This window comes from Macaca thibetana, chromosome 20, assembly GCF_024542745.1.
Source record: "Macaca thibetana thibetana isolate TM-01 chromosome 20, ASM2454274v1, whole genome shotgun sequence".
In the NCBI taxonomy this organism is placed as follows: Eukaryota; Metazoa; Chordata; class Mammalia; order Primates; family Cercopithecidae; genus Macaca; species Macaca thibetana.
Window position 1 is genome coordinate 39,549,678 of NC_065597.1, and position 20,361 is coordinate 39,570,038.

The 20,361-nt window shown below is 37.3% G+C and overlaps 1 protein-coding gene and 1 pseudogene across 3 annotated transcripts in view; both read left to right on the plus strand.

Annotated features, from left to right (window-relative positions):
* The window catches only part of LOC126944990 (26S proteasome regulatory subunit 4-like), a 1,186,326-nt pseudogene that overhangs the window by 956,581 nt on the left and 209,384 nt on the right, over positions 1-20,361 (plus strand). The gene's annotated exons all lie outside the window — the stretch shown is intronic.
* The window catches only part of TOX3 (TOX high mobility group box family member 3), a 107,892-nt gene that overhangs the window by 63,459 nt on the left and 24,072 nt on the right, over positions 1-20,361 (plus strand). The window contains exons 2-3 of one of the 2 annotated variants that reach the window (XM_050774892.1): positions 14,495-14,560; positions 18,620-18,874. In XM_050774892.1, coding sequence (XP_050630849.1) covers positions 14,495-14,560; positions 18,620-18,874 — 321 coding nt within the window. The remainder of the gene's footprint in view (positions 1-14,494; positions 14,561-18,619; positions 18,875-20,361) is intronic. The other variant, XM_050774893.1, reaches the window with a different exon arrangement.

Genomic DNA, 20,361 nt, shown 5'->3' on the forward strand with positions numbered 1-20,361 from the left:
TGGCTAGTGCCAGATGGACATCCCTCAAGGAATCTGTTACTTATCCCAGGGGCCCTATTATACGGGGTTTATTTTCAATATTAATCTTGATATGAAGGCAGCTGCAGTTCCTAAAAAAATCATACCTCTAACTTATTTTTATTATGGCCAAAGAAATTTATAGATTGGCTTTATAGATGGATTCTACTATTCCCCTCAGTTATTAACCAGCACTGTGGAATGTGTCGTAATTTTTCCTGTGTGCCATATATATTTTTCCACTAGTAGCTATGAGAAAAATAATTCTTTTTTGTTAGGAATAAATGGAGCCAGTGTGTATGGTAATATGTACACTTTGTGTAAGAGTTGCTGTAAATAAGGTGCTAACATTTTACCTTAAAGGTAAGTAGTGTGCCCCCTCCCTTTTTTTAGCTTCTCAGCAAGAATTTTCTCTCCAAATATGCTGCATTTTTAACTGTGGCATATCCAGAGGGTTAATAAATATTTAGAAAGTATATATAGTGTCTTTAGCTTAAAATGCACCCTAACTGATATCCTTTTGTGGTTGTTTTAAGAATTTTTACATCTGTTTTACCTGCCTTTTGGTCACTTTTGCATTTACAACTTGATATAATTCGCCTAAATACAATTGAGTCACTCTTTTAGAATTTGATTTTTGCTGGTGAGTAAAATTTAATATATGATTTATGAAGAGCTACTTACAGATTGCTGAGTAATCACATCTTTTTAAATGTTTGTAAGGAAATGTTAAGGTAATCTTAAATGTATTAGTATACAGTGACTCTTTGGGATCCCAAGAAGAAAATGCCTCCCTAATTTAGGAATACTTTATTTCATGGTTGTTTTATATAAAATGCTAAAATAAGTTGTAGCTGAACACCAGATTAAAATTTACATCTTGACTGAATTCTATTATTTGTCTTCAAGATGAAAGCCAACAGCCCCTACTTTGAAGGGATTTTATTTTATGGTTATGTTTAAGAAGCCATTAGCCACATACTCAAACTAATTAAAACATAGGTTTAGCAAAGACCCTTCTTTGAAAATAAATATAAGATATAAAATCTTAAGTTACAGATTTTGGAATAGTCAGTTGGGAGGAATGTGATTTCTGTCCTTCCTGCCCTAAGACCTCATCAGAAGTGGGATTTAGAGCCTCATGTGAGCTCTTTCCTAGTAAAAGATTTTAGATAAACACAACTGGTAAAATACAGAGAACTAATGAAAGCTATATGATCACCCATCTGGTAAACAGTTGTCCCTACAGAATTCTGGCAATCATAAAATCACAGAAAAATGTAAGTAATCAAGATATTCTTGCAGTGTGAGCAAAAGCTGTCTGCCACTATGCAGTAAAACATTAGCCTTGACATGTTTCTAAAGCCAGACTGGTACCAGTGGTTTCATAGATTCCTATAATTTCTTATCAGCTATCTTAGACTTGCTCTTAAACAATGATAGATGTGAATTAAGAGACATTAATAGACCTCAGATATAATCCTGTTTGGCTTAAATGATTATATGTTATATATGCTTATGAACTTCTTATCATTGATGATTTGTGAGTTAAGTAGGCTTTAGGTATTTGGTTTATCAAATATGATTAAGACTGGAAAATAAACATATTCAGTCCCTTATAATACTTAAAAATTTATTGGTTTATTGATCTTTTAAAAATGTTAGCCTTAAAAGAACATGTTAAACTATTTGTTTCCTGGCTTATTCTCAGCAGGAACAAAAAAAGCAACTAGGTGTTTATATAAATGGAAGACTTCATTGCTGAGAACCTACTAGTTGATATATATTTGAAACACATTTAAGAGAATCTTTAATTGCAGTCAGTAATCTTGTAAATAGATATATCCAAAGGCAACACAATACCCTCTTGAAGAAAGAACACATTGTATTTGGATAGTGTAGAAGCAATGATTCTGTAATATTTATTGTAAAATGCCTCAAGTCTTGAATTTATGTGTAATGTATGGATTGATCTATATCAGAGTTTCTCAGTCTCTGTTGACGTTTTGGATAAGGCAGTTCTTTGTTGCGGGAGGCTGCCCCGTGCACTGTAGGATGTTTAGTGACACCCTGGCCTTTATCCCCTGGATGCCAGAAGTCCTAACGATAAAGAAACTCTCTCCAGACATTATCAAAGGTCCCCTGAGGAATAAAATTGCCCCGGTAGAGAATCACTGATGTTTATACCTATCTGTTTATAACTGTTTATAGCTTTATCTGCATCTGTGTATTAGGACATTCGTTTTTTGCACCTGAACATGATTATGGTTTAAGAGCATTACATTTTATACTTTAGAAATCAAAGAATGGAAGACAATGTAGGAAGTCATTGATGTTTTGGTGGAATTCACACTAACTCATACTTAGAGGGATTTACTGAAATTAGAGAGCATGTGTTTTTACTATTGGTTAGTGAAAGAGTTCAGTTACTGAACTAAAGAAATTTTGTAATTATTTAAAAGGTTTTCATTTAAAAATACTGAGGAAGATTTTATTTAATTTGTTGTTCCTTTTGTACATTTGAAGTTTCACATGGTTGTGCAAGAAGTGATGCCCAGGAGACTTACTCAGGGTGTCTAATATAAATATGTCATGTCATTAGAGGCCTGAAAGTTTGTTTTCAGCAGAAAGTCTCTAAGGTCCTTAGTCACTGGATTGCAGCAAGAACTACAAAGTCTGGCAGTACAAGGAAAATAACTCAAATTTTATCTTACGTGACTTTTTATTTCTATTTTATTTTAAGGCTTGATAGTACTTTGGCAACCATAATTGCAATGGTTCACCTGAATTTGATGTGGACCGCATCATGTGCACGGAAAAATAAATGGCTTAGTAACAAGTGTCTTTAACCACATTGAAGCTGCCAAGTACAAGCCTCCCTGGGGTTGATCCTGAGGCTGTTGCATTATCAGTTGAGTACCTATTGTGTGCCTGGCCCTGGAGTTGCAATGGCCAATGAGGCATTGCCTCTGCTCCCAAGGACTCTAGCAGGGAGACAGACACTGAAATAGATCATTTTAACATAGTTTAGAGCAATGCACAGGTTGCCTTGGAGCTTAAAGGAGGAGAATCCAGTCCAGCTAGGGGAAAGGAAGGTGGTGCCAAGGAAGGCTTTTCCGAAGAGTTGTTTTCTGAGCATCCTTGAAGATGAATACCTAGTGTGTGCATCGGTAGAACTACTTATTATGAATGAATTCACACTAAAGTGCCCATGGCAGATGAGACCTAAGCTGTTATACCTCCCAGCGATATTAGGATTTATAACAGGTCACAAGCCTTTCTAAACCCAAGAGAGGATACTGCTAGTAATAGAAGCTTGCATGTCATATCTGTCCATGGAGAAGGGGTCTTCTCAAGTCCAGCAACATCAGAGAAAGTAACCACCTTTTCCATCTGGACTAATGGCTTCTCTTAGCTGTCATTTCAGTGATTCTCACAAAAACCAAAACAGACCAAGCACATCTCTTTTGTAAGTTGCTGTCATTTTATAGGAGATGCCCACTGGTTTGCCAAATACAAGAGAAGACATGCAGAATAGACATTTTTCTTACCTTCTGAAAATTATGCCTCAAATTCTATCTTCTGCTGTCATGGTCTGATCTTCCTTCTCCTTTGTGTTTAGTCTCTTCCCTACCTGCAAACATTTGCAAGTCTCCTTTTATTAATAAGCATGTTCAAACTAACCCTCTCCTAAGCACAGTGTATACTTGCAGGCTCCTATATCAGCCTTCTCTCTGTCCTTCCTGCCTAGAGTGCATACATCTTCATTTCTTGGTATGCAAGTCTCATTTTGATGACATTAAGTAGCCCTTTGCCCAAGTAGTTTTATCTACCAGAGTGCTTTTGTCTTACAGGTGAGATCCTACACATCCTTCAAGACCCCACTCCAATGGCTCCTCTTATTGAAAACTTCTGCTGACTTTCCAGGGGCAGTACTTCAAATATCTCCTCCATGTCATGGGGAGTCATATCTGTTTTTTCTATTAGAGCTGTTCTTGGGTAGAAACTGGGTCTTATTTTTAGCCCAATATTTACCATTGTATCTTTTATACTGTAGGCACTTAATAAATGCTATACAAAATGTTTCAATGACCCATTCATTTTCCCCAGATCATTGAACTCCTGTCTTCCCAGGATTCTCATTTCCAACTCTGACATTTATCAAGTGCCTCTCTGTATGAGATCCTTTGCTGGGAGTTTATGTTGTCTCCCTTCTTCTTGCAAAGCCCAGTCCCATGTAGTTCTATCCTTTCCTCCTTAGAAATGAGGAAACAGAAGTTCAGAAATGTAACATAAAGCAACTTACCTGATGATACTCAGCTTGTAAGTGGTAGAGCTGGGCTTTGAATTTGGATGTTTCTGGCCCACTCATTTACGCATTCAACAGAAACATACTGAGCAGCTCCTGTGGCCCAGATACTCTTCCAAGGAAACAGCATTGAACTAGACAAATGGACTGTCTATTCCAGAATGGAGAGAAATAGTAAATGGACAAATAAATCTCGTACATTAGTCAGTGATGAGTGACTCTGTATCTCTGATGAGATATAAAGGAAGAGAATGGGCAAGGGGCGAGGAGGGCATGTACAGGTCATTTTAGCTAAGCTGACCTGGGAGGACTCCCTGAGGAGTGAACACTGAGCAGAGACCTACATAAAGTAGGGATATAAGGGAGAGCAGCCCAGGCAAGAACAGCAGGTGCAATGAGTGGCCCAGAGAAAGAACTGAGGACCAGGCAGTACAGTGTTTCTGGAGCTTAGTGGGTGGGAGCTGCTGTCTTAGGAGGGAGTTTGGAGAAGCAGCCAGCACCCAGATGATATGGGGACTTGTAGCCCATGGCAAGAAGTTTGAATTTTACTCTAAGTGCCTTTGGGAAGCCGTTGGAGTTCTCTAAATAGTAAAATTCTCTTGCACTATTGTATAAGCTACAGCAGTTTGTAAAACAGATATGCTTGGTTTCTGTTGGTTTCTTCAAAACTCGTTGAAATGTCACCCGGCCATTAGTATAGATACAAAAGGTGACTTTAAGCCTGGCATGGTGGCACATGCCTGTAATCCAAGTGACTTGGGAGGCTTAAGTGGGAGGATCATTTGAGCCTAGGAGTTTGAGGCTACAGTGAACTATGATAGCACCATTGCACTCTATCCTGGGCAACAGAGCAAGACTCTGTCTCTTAAAAAATTTAAAACATTTTGAAAAAGGAAAGGTGACGTTATTTGCACTTACCCATTTAATCCTCAAAACCCCTGTGATGTGGCAAATACTGTTCTTTTCCCTGTTTTATTGATGGGAAAATTGAAACACATGGAGAGTAAACAGCTTGTACACACTGACAGCAAGCAAGTAGCTCAGCTGGAAGCTGAACTTGTTCTTAAAACAAGTGAGACAGCTTGCCTGCCATCCCACAACTAGTTTGGTACTAGGATTGGAATTCAAAGTTAGTCTGACTCCTGGTAAAGTGCTCTCTGAATTTTGTTCTTCCTACTGTCGCCTCTGCCCAGTCTAGACACTTTCAACCTTCTGCCAGCCTTGAAGTTTTCTTCACTGGTCTCCTTGGCACCAGCCTTTCTTAATACTACTCTTGTGCATCTCACACTGTTGATAAGCTCAGGTGTGGGCTTTACATCTCTCTCTCTCTCTCTCTCTCTGCCTCCTTCCTCTAACAAAATCCTTTGTGAACTTTCCTATTTAATATATTTAAAAATATTTAGGTGAGCCTTCAAGGCCCACCAGAGCCTGGCTTCCTACCATCTCCTCCAGCTTTCTTCCCTTTCTCCTGTAGCCAAATTGCTCTCTGCTTTGTTCTTTGAACACAGGCTGTGTACAAGTAGGTCTGAGGCTTCACTCACTCCCTCCTTTTTGCCTGGGATTGCCCCTCTGTCTGCCTTCTTTCTTGGTTAAAGACTTGTTCCTAACTATTGGATACTACGCTCGGTACCTAGATGACGGGATCATTCATATCCCAAACCTCAGCATCATGCAATATACCCATGTAACAAACATGTACATCTACTCCCTGAATCTAAAAGGAAAGTTGAAATTATATATTGAAAAACGTCTTGTTCCTCTGAAAGGCCGTTCCTTTTTGACTCCTCCTCCTAGATTTGCAAGCCTCTTGTCACTGAGTTGGCCCTTAGCTTGATACATTTTTTTTTGTCTCATCACCCCAATTGAGTTTTCATCCCTTAAAATCAATAATCATATCTTCCCCTTCTCTGCATCTACAGAGAAGTAGATAATATATTCCACTAAATATATCCTATTAAGTAGCATTTAATAGGGACTCAGTTAAGTGTTGGTAAGGCTTTCGGGGAGAAGGGAGGAAGACAAACTGGAATTAACACAAAAGGTGTAGTCACTTGGCAGCATGTGTGTTACCACTGGCTTTTTTTGTGGGTGTGTATTTGAAGAAAACCAGAGATCAGAGGCCTTCTCTTCCTGTTCTCCGAATATTGGTGATGATTGGTTGCTTGGCCAATCTCAAAGATGGCCCCATTTTTGCTTAAAAAAAAAAAAAAGCAACAAAAAACTCCCCAAAAACAAAACAAAAAAGCCCCCTTAATTCTGGAACCTTAGTATCCACTACTACTTGTATTTGTTTTCCTGATATTAAACAAGTGCAGTTGGGTTTGAGAGGGTGTTTTTTCTTTCTTGCCACTTTTAACTAGTCCAGATGGTTATGCGATTCACAGACTAAAATGTGTCCAGATCATGAAAATCCCAAGGCCTCCGTGTTTGAGCAGAGTCCATATGTTTAGGCATTGTTGTTACTTGTGTGGGTCCACAGAACTTGTTGAAGAATCCAACAGTGGAACTTGTGTTCCTACTTGATCCAAGTTTGGATGTTCCCATCCTTCCTCCTGGTGATATGGGTAGAAGGGCTGGATGGTCACCTCACAAATGGTTGCATGTCCCTGTCATCCAGGAAAGTGAGAGGAGATTGTAAATATGCGTGCCAAGCCTTCATTGCTATAAACAAAACAGCTTGTGCTCTATCAGCATTTCTGTGAGATGTGTAGAAACGTTTATTTTAAAAAAAGGAATTTCCACATTAGTCTAAAATGAACAAGGCTAGTCGTTCTCAAATATTAGAGTGCTTCGGAGTTCCTTTGAAGCTGGTTAAAAATACATATATTAGGGTCCCACCGCCTAGAGCTTCTGCTACGGTAAATCCAGAGTGGGGAGCGGGTAATGTGCATTTTTAACGGCCATCTGGTTGTTCTGTGGTCCTTAGCACAACACTTGGAGAAACCCTGACCTATAATAGAAAGCAATTGTTTTTAGAAGAGGAAATTTTAAATTAGAAAAAAAATTAGCTGTCAAATCTAACACTTGAATCCTTTCCCCCATTGACATTACGCTGTTGGTTCTCTCTTCTCTCAGCATTTTGCCTGCAGGCCAGAATCTGTGTTGTTCATTGCAGTTTGTGCTCAGCCACCGAAGGCACCTATCCCTATCACCCAACCCCCATCCACCTAGGGCTCTATAAAAAGGTTAGTGCATTCTCTAGAATAAAGCCTTTTTCTAGGCAGATGGTTCTAGGGTTCAAAATAGGACTTTTATTATAACACACAAGACTTAATGTTACCATGTTTTCCCCATAGATGTAGTTTGGGGAGTGACTAGTGGTGGTGGCTGCTGGACATCTTGTCTTCACTTGGATTTCAAGTACTGTGTCTGGATGGGCTTGGACGGCAGTTCTCAGTATCATTATTTCGCACCCAGAAATTCATTTGTGCCTATTGGACACCTGCTATTTACCAAACACTCTTCTTCTTACTGGGACATCAGTGTAAAAGACAGACAAAACATTTTTATCTTTATTGAATTTATATTCTAGTGGGAGAGGAGAAAGGCAGTAATGATATTATTTGATGTTGAAAACTATTCATGGAAAAAGTAGACTTGGGGAAGAGGGATAGAGAGTGTTGGGGGTGGAGGAGAGTAGTCAGAGAGAAGGTGACATCTCAGAAAGGACTCCAAAGGCAGGGAGTAGAACGAGCCTTGGGAACATTTAAGGGGACAATAGTCTGGACAGAAGAAACAGCCAGTGCAAAGGCCCTGGGGTGAGAACATGTCTGGGGTGGTGAAGGAACAATAGGAAGCCAGTAGGCTAGAGGAGTGTGAGCAAGGGGAAGGATGATGGCCAAAAGGTAAGAAGAAAGGGGCAATTGTAAGGATTGGGCATCTCCCCTGAATGAATCAGAAGCCACCGGTGAGTTTTGAGCAGAAGAGTGACATGGTCTGAGTTAGATTTCCCTCCCTCCCTCCCCTCCTTCCTTACCTCCTTCCTTCGTTCTTTTCTTCCTTCCCTCTGTCCTTACTTTCTCTTTCTTTTCCTCTGTCCCTGTCTCCTTCCCTTCTTTCTTCATTTACTTCATTTTCTTCCTTTCCTCTTTCTTTTCCTCCTTCTTTTTTTTTTGAAACAGCATCTCACGTTGTCACCCTGGCTAGAGTGCAGTAGCATAGTCATAGCTTATTGCAGCCTCAAAGTCCTGGGTCCAAGCGATTCTCCCATTTCAGCCTCTTGTGTAGCTGGAACTACAGATGTATGCCATCATGCCCAGCTAATTTTTTTTTAGTAGAGATAGGGTCTCACTATTTTACCCAGGCTAAACTTAGATTTTCGAAGGGCCTCTTTGTCTCTGTGTTGAGGGTAGTCTGTTGGGGAGTATGGTAGAACCAGAGGGACTTGCTGGGAAGGTAGTTGCAGAGGTCCAGGAGGGAATGGATAGCTTAGGCCTGAGTGGACCCTGAGAGGCAGGCACACATGGCCCATTTTGGGTACAGTTGGAAAGATAAGCCAACAGAATCTCCTGATGATTGGATGAAGGAAGGGAGATAGGGAGAGAGGATTCAAGAATGATATTTGGCCTGAGTCACCAGAAGTGTGTCATTTCCCCATCAAAGACTGGGTGGAGCAGGCTTTGAGGAGATGAGGAGTTCAGTTTTGGACATAGGTCTAAGATGCCTACTGACTTCCAATTGGAAGTGCTGTAGACAGTTGGATGTATGAGTGTGGGGCTCAGGGGATCCTCATCTAGGAGTTTTATCATGTGGACGTGTGTGTGTGTAATTATAGGTGTGTGTGTGTGTAAATCTATATAATTGTATATACATAATTAGCAGAATTGTGTGCATATATGCTTGTGTGTATACATATCTATATATAATTATATATAGATTCCTATATTATACCCCACGGCCTATTGTTTGCAATGTTTTGTTTCTAGAGTATAGTTGAACCCCCAACCTTTGGTGTCGATGGTCTTTAGTCACAAAGTCACACTTTGCTTCCTAATGTGGTACTCCAGACCCATCCGCGATAATCATCAGTATTCATTGTCATCTGCTGTATTGGCTTGTTTTCATTCCTTTGGGCTTTATGTCTTGAAACAGATTACTAATGCTGAAAATGGTTGAACCTTGATCATCTCTCCTAAGTTCTCTTCCAGGGGGTAGTTAACCGAGCCTTCACGTGTGTGTGGACTTTGCAGTCCTGCCTCTGCCAGCATGTGACCATGCTTGGCACACTTGATCCATCATGGCACAGTTCATTTGTGTAAGTGACTTGACAGATGTCCATAGTGAGGCATCAAATTGGATGGTGTCTGCTAACAAATCTAATGGGAGAAAAAGAAAAGAGAATTCGAAGGATTATCTTTTTTTGTTTAGGATTAAGTTTGTGCCATTTAGCTATTTGAGACCCTGTAGTTAATGCTGCTTTATTAGAAGCCTATACAATTCTTCACATGGGTGTCAAAATAATTTCAGTGAAAATGATGTTGTATGGACGCATCAAGCTGAAGTATTCGTCTTGTGATTACAGATGGGTTTTTGTCTGGGCTGTTCCACTTTCTTCCGGCTCCTTTGCTGGACTAGCTAGACTTAACAATCTGCATTAATTTACTTTGGCACTTCACACGGTCAAACAGGCCATGAACACGATGGTCCTTAATAAGTTTCTAAAAAATCCTATGGTGCTCCTTTTTAATTGACATCCTTCATAAATTGTATTTGCCCAAGCTATAATTACTCATCAAGCAGCAAAAGCAAGTCTACCTCCAAGTATAATGAAGATGTTATTTTATGAAATTATTAAGATACAGAAGTTCAACACAGAGTAATTTAGTTCTGCTTTATAATGATATCTTTGGGGACTCTATCTTTGGGGATCACATCTATTATAGCCTATCAGCAAGGAAGAGGACCTATCACCACGAGTGTGCCTCATAAATGCCAAATGCCCCTGATTCCCAGTGACCATTTATGTGTCTTTAAAACAGTTGGAATTGGCTGATTTCTTTAATAATGTTTGTATATGACCTTTAGAACAATTAACTACTTCACCTGATATTCATTTAGTTTATTTAGAATATTTTGTTTTGACTCTTGAAATTGCATAGATGGCCCCATGTATGGTTGAGTAGGGGATCTTTGAGGGAACATCAGTGGAGGGTTATGAGCTAGAAAGTTTAGAAATAGACCAAGTTAAGGTGACTTAGAATGAATAATTAAAAATTCGTATTTAGTTGATTCCTATTAATAAAACAAATACATTTTACCATGGTATAAAATTAGGATATTAGCTTTCCTAAGAAAGATTCAGGGAAAATAAAATAATATTGTCAATAAAGGGCTTAGAACAAGCCTTCCCAAACTGTGGTTTCGCAGGATATTACAGGGGAAACAAAAGGAAGTGATCCACAGCTTGTTGTTTGTTTCCTGTCTCCCCCTTAAAGAAAAATGTAAGCTTCATCCAAGTAGAAACCTTGTCATCTTTTCCATCATATTGCCTCCAGTGCCTAGCACAGCCCCTTGTACATAATAGGCACATAAATATTTGTTGGATGAAGGAACTGCAGGACTTCTCAGAGCCTTTAACTTTATAGCAAGCATTGTGACTCATCGAAGAGAAGTCAGCCTTTCCCAAACTTACTGGACCATGGAACGATTTCTTGAGGAGCATTTTACTAGACTTGGGTACCTCTGGGAAATTCTAGCTTTGAGTAAAATAGATAAAAAAGTAAAACTGAATTGATCACTGAGTGAAATATTCAAGCTTTCACGGATACTGGAATGGAAGTGATAGAGATCATGAGGTAGGGAGGAGGCCAGACTTCTGTGGCTGAATCTATAACCTTGAGCAAGTTACTTGAGCCCTAGAAGCTTCAGTCTTCTGATCTATAAAATAGGGATGATAATTATCTTACTGGGTATTGGGAAAATAGATTACAGTTAGTCCCAGTTGGGAAAACTAAATGAAATAAAGTATGTAGAGGGTGTCACTGGGCTGAATACTTATTACTATTATCTTTAAAAAGTAAGTGAAAATGACTTCAGTTAGGATGGGCAATTAGGAGGCATTGAAGTTTATGTGTGATCCACCTTTCTCCCTCTCTCCCTTGAACAAATACTAGAGTGCTTGTAATATTCCAGGCATTGTTAGTTCTGGGGGAGATGTCAGTGAACACAGTTAAGGCCCCTTCCCCATGGACCTACAGAGTTTTTGTACTATAATGTGTTTACTGATGTCACTGTCTCTTAGAACATAAAGTAAATTTAATTGTACACAATTCACTTAAAGTTAATTGTTCTGAGGTCATTATATTAGAGACCTGCCCCAAAGGAGCACTTTTTCTCTCAGAATCAGATCTGTTCTTACACCAAATGACTAAAGCAGGATTCATAGGTCACATTTTAAAATAAAACAAATAAGATCAAGCTAGCATTACTAGGTAAGGTAATCAAATGAAAATGCCACCCTTTCATTCTGATTAGTTTAACCACCACGGTAGGGTGGCCAGATTTACCAAATAAAAATACACAGCACCCAATTAAATTTGAATCTTAGATAAAAAATAGTTCTTTTAATATAAGTATACCCCAAATAGTGTGTGGGATATACTTATACTAAAGCAAATTTGCTGTTTATTTGATAAATTTAACTGGGTGTCCTGTATATTATCCAACTACCTTGCTACACTGAACTAGGATCCCGGGTACCTGCACAGGAGAAAGCCAATTGCCTGCAACAAGTCAATATTTAAAACCCCTTTGTAGAGTGGCTGTTTTACCCAATACAGAATAGAAACCTTTACTTCTATTTGAAATGATTTGTAACTGTTCCCGCCTGATCCGCAAGTGTCTCCAAATTAAAAGCCATTAATTAAGGCCTTCTATAGATACAAAAGATATGCAAGGAGTGCTTTGTAATTCTAGCTCAGTACTTCAGGTGAGAGCTTTTCAAATTACCTGGACCACTGGAGCCACCTGCTTGACTAAACGTCGTGTGGCCTGCACCGCTCATCAGTGTGCGCCGCGGTGCCAGCGTTGTTACTGATTTTTCTCATTTCTCCAGGGCAAATACTAATTAATGGATACAATTCACAGCTGATTAGCTGTAGTTTCTTCAGTAATTACATTCGCATACTAACTGTTCAGAAGAGGATTTCTAACCCAGTTCTTATTTCACTCTAAGCTTAATTTGTTTTTTCAATTGTTTAGGCCTTTAGTTTAATAGCCATTTTATTTTTCTTTGTTGTTTTAGGTGCTACTAGATAATAAGTAAGTTTAATCTTAAAAAAAAATACTCTCTGATAATGAGCTGTTTGCTTTAAATGGATTTCTAATTCCCCAACAAAACCTACATTTAAATAACGTTGAAGTTGTGATATAGGCTGTTAGGTGGTTTGGAGGGGCCAGGACTGGTGCACAGAATATTCATCTCGAGCCCAGGTTCTCATAAATATCCAAAAGGAACATTTACATGGAGACCTGAGATTTTAACTCTAGCATCATTCATTCATCAAAAATTTCATGATAGAAAATAAAATACTTAAAATATAATACTTTTTCTTGCATGTATTTAACATTGTAGGAAAACAAGGGAAAATATGTGTGTGAGTGTGCGTGTGCCCATGTGCAGCCATGCACATGTTTTTGATATCACATGCCTTCAGAGAAACCAGATAAAAGTCTTTCTTAAGCGCCAATTCATCTTTCAGAAATTTTTATAAAGATGTTTACCTAAATGAAGCTGAGTGCTCGGTGAGAGCTTTTTGGATGGCTCATTGTATGTGTATTTCGGTGTGTTGGCTGTTGTGGGATACTCTGGAACCATTAGAGTCTTTCATATAAATCCTGCTTAGTTCTCGGATCCCTGACATGATGAAGTGTAGCATGCCAATCCTGCTTCTGGGTGCAAGTCCTTAGGAGTCAGGGATTGAGAGCCCCCAAGAAGTAAGTGTTAGTTTATTGAGGAAGAGGATTATATGAGTCTTCCATATCTATGTGTCTCTCTCCATATTCTATGTATTCTCTATATTTATCTGTGTATCTATCTATGTACCTACCCGTTTATCTCCATCCACCCATCTCTCACTCTCCTTGGGAAAATTGTATCTTTAAATAATTACTAGCTTTATTTATATTAGAGAATAGATATATATATATATTTCAACCTTTGGAGACCAAACCTATGTTTTATTTGATGTATTAAAGGAAGGAAATAATAAACTTTATAAAAAGGACATTCTTTCACCAGTTAAAAATCATGAAAATAATATAGCTCTAGATTATTATGATCACAGAGCCTTTCCATATTGCCAGACTGATAACAGAATGTTTAAAGCAACAAAATGTGCCGATTTAGACCATTCGAACCTGAAAATACATTTCTGCCAAAATCCAAGTTTTACATTTTGATAACAGGTCCCTAGAAGTAAAGAGCTTAAGTCTGAAATGCTGATACGGTCTTATTTGTGATGATATGAATGGCCCATTGTGTTAGGGAATGAAGTAAAAATTGCTGTGTTCATAAGATCCTGCTTATTTTTAAACCTCTTTGCACTTAATGTTACATTGAGAGATTAAATATCACTGTTTTCAGCAACTCTGATGGATATAGATATCGCTCTAAGCTCTGTTTGGAGATTTTAAAAATATTCTTTAGACTTATAATTTATTTATATTCATGCCACACCCCATTCACTAGAAAATAGAATTTGAGTCCTGGGAATTGAATTTTATTCCCTTTAATTCACATTTTAACCTACCCACACTTGTGACATCTGTTCTTGAAAAGTAAGCTATAAAATCCTTACGTGCTTTTAAAATGTGTCAAGGTGATTTTCTTGGAAACTCTTTTCCCTCTCACCTCTCACAAATGCCAGGTCAATAAACAACACACGCTGGTGACCAGTTGGCTTAATGTTTGTAATCCTCTCCCTTCACAGTTAGTCTTGATGAGAAACAAAACTATTTTATAGAGTTATTGAGTTAGCTTAACTCTGTGCTTTATTTTTTGAGGGAACCAGCTGACAGTACAGCATAGTGCCTTGAAACCTTTGTCATGTTTCGCATTTGGGCTGATAAAACCCTCTTTTATTTAGCAACACCAGCATTCTTTCCAAATCACAGCCAGAATGCTTTATTATGCCCCATATTAACATCAAACAATCTGTTTTCTTTCAGTTTGGAAATAATAATAACTATATGAATATGGCTGAGGCGAACAATGCGTTCTTCACTGCCAGTGAGGTAGGTGACTATCTTAATGTGTTTGTTCCTGTTTTTTGTGTTATTGAGATAATTTAATAGGCTTGGAGGGAAAAACAAAGTATCAAATTTCTCTCTCTCTTATGTGGCACAAGGTAACGACTTTGGAGGAGAAACGAGAGAAGCTTATTGGAAAAGAAAACCTGATAAGTCTTTTATCACTTTTCTGTAGACTGTTACTAATGATAGTAACTTCATACAAATCTTTTGAATTTTAAAAAAATGCAAACAAAAAATAAATATATAAGAATGTATGTTAAAACACACACACACATACAGTGTTGGTATCTAAGCAGATAAGTGGTTACCTTTTTAGAAACCAGGCTAGAAGTGACTTTTAATGGAAACTGTTTTACCTTCACATATATCTAGGGATAATTAACTGTCATTAAGTTGCCATGGTTTGGGAAACCATGTGACAGAAGAGTATTATAGTTTCTTGGGGCTTGGGGTGATGTGAAATGAGAGTTGTAATTTGCTGCTAGATCCCCACAGCCTGTTACAGTGCGTGGCAGTAGTAGGTGCTCAATAAATATTTATTGAATGAATGAATGAGTGGCTGGCATGCTCCAAGACTTGGTTGCAGCTTTGGAAACTGGGTGATGGAATCTAAATGCAGCACCTCATTGTCTCTGGGTCTGTCTTCAGTTTACGGGTGCAGATGAAACAAGCATCGTCTTCTTGCTGCTGTTTTTACTGCATTTCCTATTATTGATTTTGGACTGCTGTTTGGTCTCATTGGCCTGCCCTCCAGAAAAACCTCAATCTTGATTAGATAAAAAATGGTTTCCTAAAAATGGTAGACTGTGTGAGATTTAAGATTTTAGAACAAGAACAAACAGAAGTGAAATTGACCCAAATGGAACATTTCCTCTTGCGGTTCATGTAATAAAAAGTCCTCATTTTCCAGATACATTCAAATACAGGAAACTGAACTAGCTTGACCCCAGAGAATGAAAATAATAATGGCTTCATAAATGATCTTGGTAAAGGGAGGCAAGTGTTATGAAAGAAATTAACTTTGAGAAATTATTAGAATAAATGGGGAATCAAGAATTAAGGGTATTCCTAGATTAATCATTTTTAAAGTGACCATCATCTCTCTAACCAAGAAGACAGCTTAGATAAGGGAATATTGTTTGGCACTGGCTGCTGTGTTGTTTGTGATAATGAACACAAACCCCATCTGTAAGGACAACATGATGTTTCATTCTGTAGGATTTTTTTTCCCTACATTTGAATCAAACATTGATGAAAGCTCTACTGCCAGCAGCTGTTCAGAGACAATTTAATTCCAGCTGTGATAATTCACCGTGTCAGACATTGGCTGTTATATGTTGATACAACAGTTCTCCAGATTTGCATTTTTATCAAAAGGAACAAATGTTTTGAACATTTCAGTACAGATGGTATTTAACCATGTACATACTACTTTAACATGTTCAAGGTAAATATTGAAAAGTCAATATCTGTAAAAAAAATCGCATAAACTCTAAATGATTAATCTAATATTGGTCAGATGGCACAGTTACCAAAGTCAGTGTGTCTTTTTGTTGTTGTTGTTGATGCCATGTATGGTTATTTTTTTATAATCTTAGATATCCAGCATTTTGGATTCCTTTTTTCTCTAAGGAAAGCTTAACTTTAATATATTATCTGTCATTAAAGGTAGTTTAACATTTTAATGTTTTCTTGGTTATTTCATTGGATTATTATATTAGGTTAGGATATTGTAATATCCTAAATTGAAATTAATTTGTCGTTAAAAAAATTACACCATAGGGACATATTGCATATGACATCTCTCTCTGTTCCTTAACAAAAATAAAAACCTTCCTAATTGCCTAATTGTGACTGCTTAGCATAGACATGTTTTATGTTAGTTTTGGAAGTAATCTTATGTAATGATTTTTCTTTACATCTTTTCTTGAACAAAAAAGCCCAAGTAAATGTTAATGCTACATTATAGCATGTGCCTAATTTCCCAGTCACTGCATTAAAAGTAAATTTACTTGTTTTTTTTTTTTTTTTAACATTTTAATGAGTGTAAACTAATTCAGGAAGACTTTAGGTTTGCATGCTGTAAAGTCTAAATTGTGCCTGAAACCAATTCCCTTCTCATGGATATTGTCCTGTAGATAACACTACAGGGACTAGGATACTCTTGAGTTTGAAATTCACACATTTGCTTTATGTTTTCTGTCTGTGTCATGATTACCCTGACCATTTTTAAAGTACTTTAAATATTTATTGAAATAATATTTCAAGTGTTAATTACAGTGGTAATGAAAACAGCCAAATGCCACATATCAAGAATGAGTGTTTATCCGTATTGTTAATGTGATATGTTAGATTTCATTAAGCAGTAATGGGGTAGCAAATGAGTCACAAATTACAGTTGCATCTGTTACTAGACCACATTAGTGCCAAAATAACGGCAAATGCAACCATAGGGTTATGTTCATTAGCCAACCACGTTTGTGGCCAATTCATCCCTTTGTGTTTGGGAACTAGGGGTTCCACAGTTAGAAACTGACAGCTTTTGGGGTCATTATTAGAATGCATGTGTCAGAAAATCCAATATTTTAGTCTAGCATTCCAATGTATTATTCTGCTATGATGTTTTGCATATATTGAGCCTGCTAAGAACCTCAAGATGTTCAGTTGTCCCACCATAGACTGCCATAGCTCGTGACCTCTTTTTTTCTGGTGAGATACAAATAACATTTGACAGGTTCTATATGTAAGAAATGTGTTTTGTTGCTTTTTTTTTTCTTGAGTTTTTCTTTTCTCTCAAGTGGTCATTACGTTATATCATGATTGATAGCTTGAAGAATGATGATTTTCAGCACTTAATTAGTCCTCTTAACTGTTAATAGCAGACTCAAATTATCTTGCACCAGTTCATTCTTTCAAATACTATTAATAATAAATGAACTATAAATTTGACCCTCTGAGCTAGGAATAAAAAATACGAGTAGTCCCCCAAACCCTTCACCTGACCAAAGAAAAAAAAAAAAAAAAAGAAAAAAATAGAGAAAAAGAAAAAGAAACAAAAAAACCCAAAAACCTAGACCTTGCCACTCCCTCAGAACCTCTCGCCAAAAAAAATGCCCCCAAAATGGTTAGTGTGGTTGGGTAGAGCAACCCTGATTTATATCACAAGGCCCTATTTTAAAACACTGCCTTTAAGAATCTCAGTACCAGTGAAGAAAAACAATGCATTAAGACTTATTTAGGTCTTGAGATATACTTGTCTAAGTAGGTGAACAGCATCAAATCTAATTAGTATTTCTATATCAATATAGCTCTATGCTTTCTAGATCATCTTTAAAATGTAGAAGACTGGTAGAAAATGTTCAGATAAATGCATATTAAAATGTTCATGTAAAAGAAAATAACCCTCCTTATAGTTTAAATAAAAGCGCTGGCATCTTTTAATATGAGCTGTGATAATCCCTATATAAAACATTGTATTACACATAGTAACAATTTCCATAGAAGTAGTCACTGCACTTGGGAATATACCAATGAGGAAATTAAAAAAGCAGACCACAAATTTAATATTACTTGTTTTATATGTTGTGGCAGAAAGTAAATATATGTAATGTTCACTTCTGGATTAATGTGTGTGTGTGTGTGTGTGTGCGCGGGCATGCCACAAAATCATCAGCATTTTATAAAGCATGTGCATAGTGTCAGCGGTTTGAGCTGTTTCACTAACATATCAATAAAGTAGCAATTTGTTATATGCTCCAACTAACAACAAAGACAGATGTTGCTAATTAAGTAGGCATTAAAAAACTGTTAATAGTGATACTCCATTAAAACCATATGATAATGAGACTTAAATCTTTAATCAGAATGATCAGCAAAACTTTATATACGGAAATCTGTGTTTAAGATGTTTTCATTTGAGAAATAAATATTTGGCTTAGATATGTATGTAGTGTTTTCATGCAATGTCTTTCTCTTTCCCTCCCAGGAGGAATAAGATATAGGAACAGAATATGAAGATATCTATATTTTGTTTCCTTTTAGCAGACATTCCATACACCAAGCCTTGGGGACGAGGAATTCGAAATTCCACCAATCACGCCTCCTCCGGAGTCAGACCCTGCCCTAGGCATGCCGGATGTACTGCTACCCTTTCAAGCCCTCAGCGATCCATTGCCTTCCCAGGGAAGTGAATTCACACCCCAGTTTCCCCCTCAAAGCCTGGATCTCCCTTCCATTACAATCTCAAGAAATCTCGTGGAACAAGATGGCGTACTTCATAGCAGTGGGTTACATATGGTAGGCCCCACATTTATTACTTAAATTATTTTTTATCATTTGCACAAATCATGGTAAAGATCTGAGAGTCCATGTTCTGAAACGTGCTCTTGCCTGTTCCTAGTGGATTGATCCTAGTGCTATTTACATGCAGGTACTGGATCGCTGCCTGGTATTGAACAAAAGGGTATTGGGTTGGTTGCCAGTAACCAAAAAGAAGATGATCCAAAAAGATTCTGGTGATTTAAAATGATTTTTTTTTTTTAAAGTCCAATTCATTGGTCTGGAAGTAGCCAATCTTGCCTTGCTGTTGGTTTAACACAAAGGTGTGTTTGCATTGAAAGTTTGCCCAGGCAAGATTTTAGAAATGGAAGTCCTTATCAGGTGCCTAGGTCTTTTGAATTTTTAGAATTATAATGCTTACGATACATGATTTACTCTTACTGCAAATGAAATACCAAACTGAGATACCAAAAAAGGGAAAAAGTATAATTGCTTATACCCAGCAGAGAAAAATATAGAACAAGCGATTGTGTGAAATACACCTAATTGTGTTGTTTATTGTCATAAACATCGAATAAGGCACTCCAGAGAGCCAAGATAACTAATGCAATAATTTTGGTTCTATTTTTCTTAGTGTGCAATTATAGTCAGCAATCACTAGAGTAAATCTGCTTAAGTATTTTAAACTCTTCTGCTGGGATTTTTCTTTTTTTTTCCATCATAGCATATAATGCATTTGTGTCTATCTAGGTGAGGTACTAAGTCGACATTTTTAAAACAAGATTAATAGTTTATAGGGCTTTTTTAAAAAACCCTGATAAAAAGAAACAGATGTGTTGGTAAAACAAAAAGCAAATCCTCTTGCTTGTTTACATATTTCTCTGCACATTAGGACCGTGCCAGTGATGTTTATTGGTTTCATTGTTAATTCTCTAGATAACAACATATGATTGCAAAATATGTAGTGGATTAGTGGTGCAAAGATTCAATGTGCTCTCTGAAATATAAGATTACTTTCCCAAATAGGATTGCAGTAACATAATTTTCTTTGCCTGTGATCTTTTGTGTTTGAGCTCAACATCGGGGTTTTTATTTTGTACTTTTTTTGCTGTTGTCAGAAAAGAATTCAGTGAACAGTCAGGAAATAGTCATTAAGTATTCATAAACGTTACTCGACATCACAAATAATTGTTTCCTGGGGACTTTCTTATATTTTTTACCTTTGACAGTGGAATGGAGGGTTCTATTCTCTGTTTCTCCACAGCCAGGCTTGCAGTGTTTTGCTAAGAAAATAATAAAAATAAAATGGGTGTGTTTAGTCACCAAGGAAGTTTGCCAGGGTTCACCGTCATTCATAGATGCTCTGTGAGGCTTGTTTAAGTTGCAGAAATAGTTAAATGTATGTTAAAATGTGTACTTTATTAAATTGGTAAATATTTATTAATAATATAAGAATCTGCCTTTAAATTAAACATCTGATGAATTACCTTGCCTTAAAGCTATAA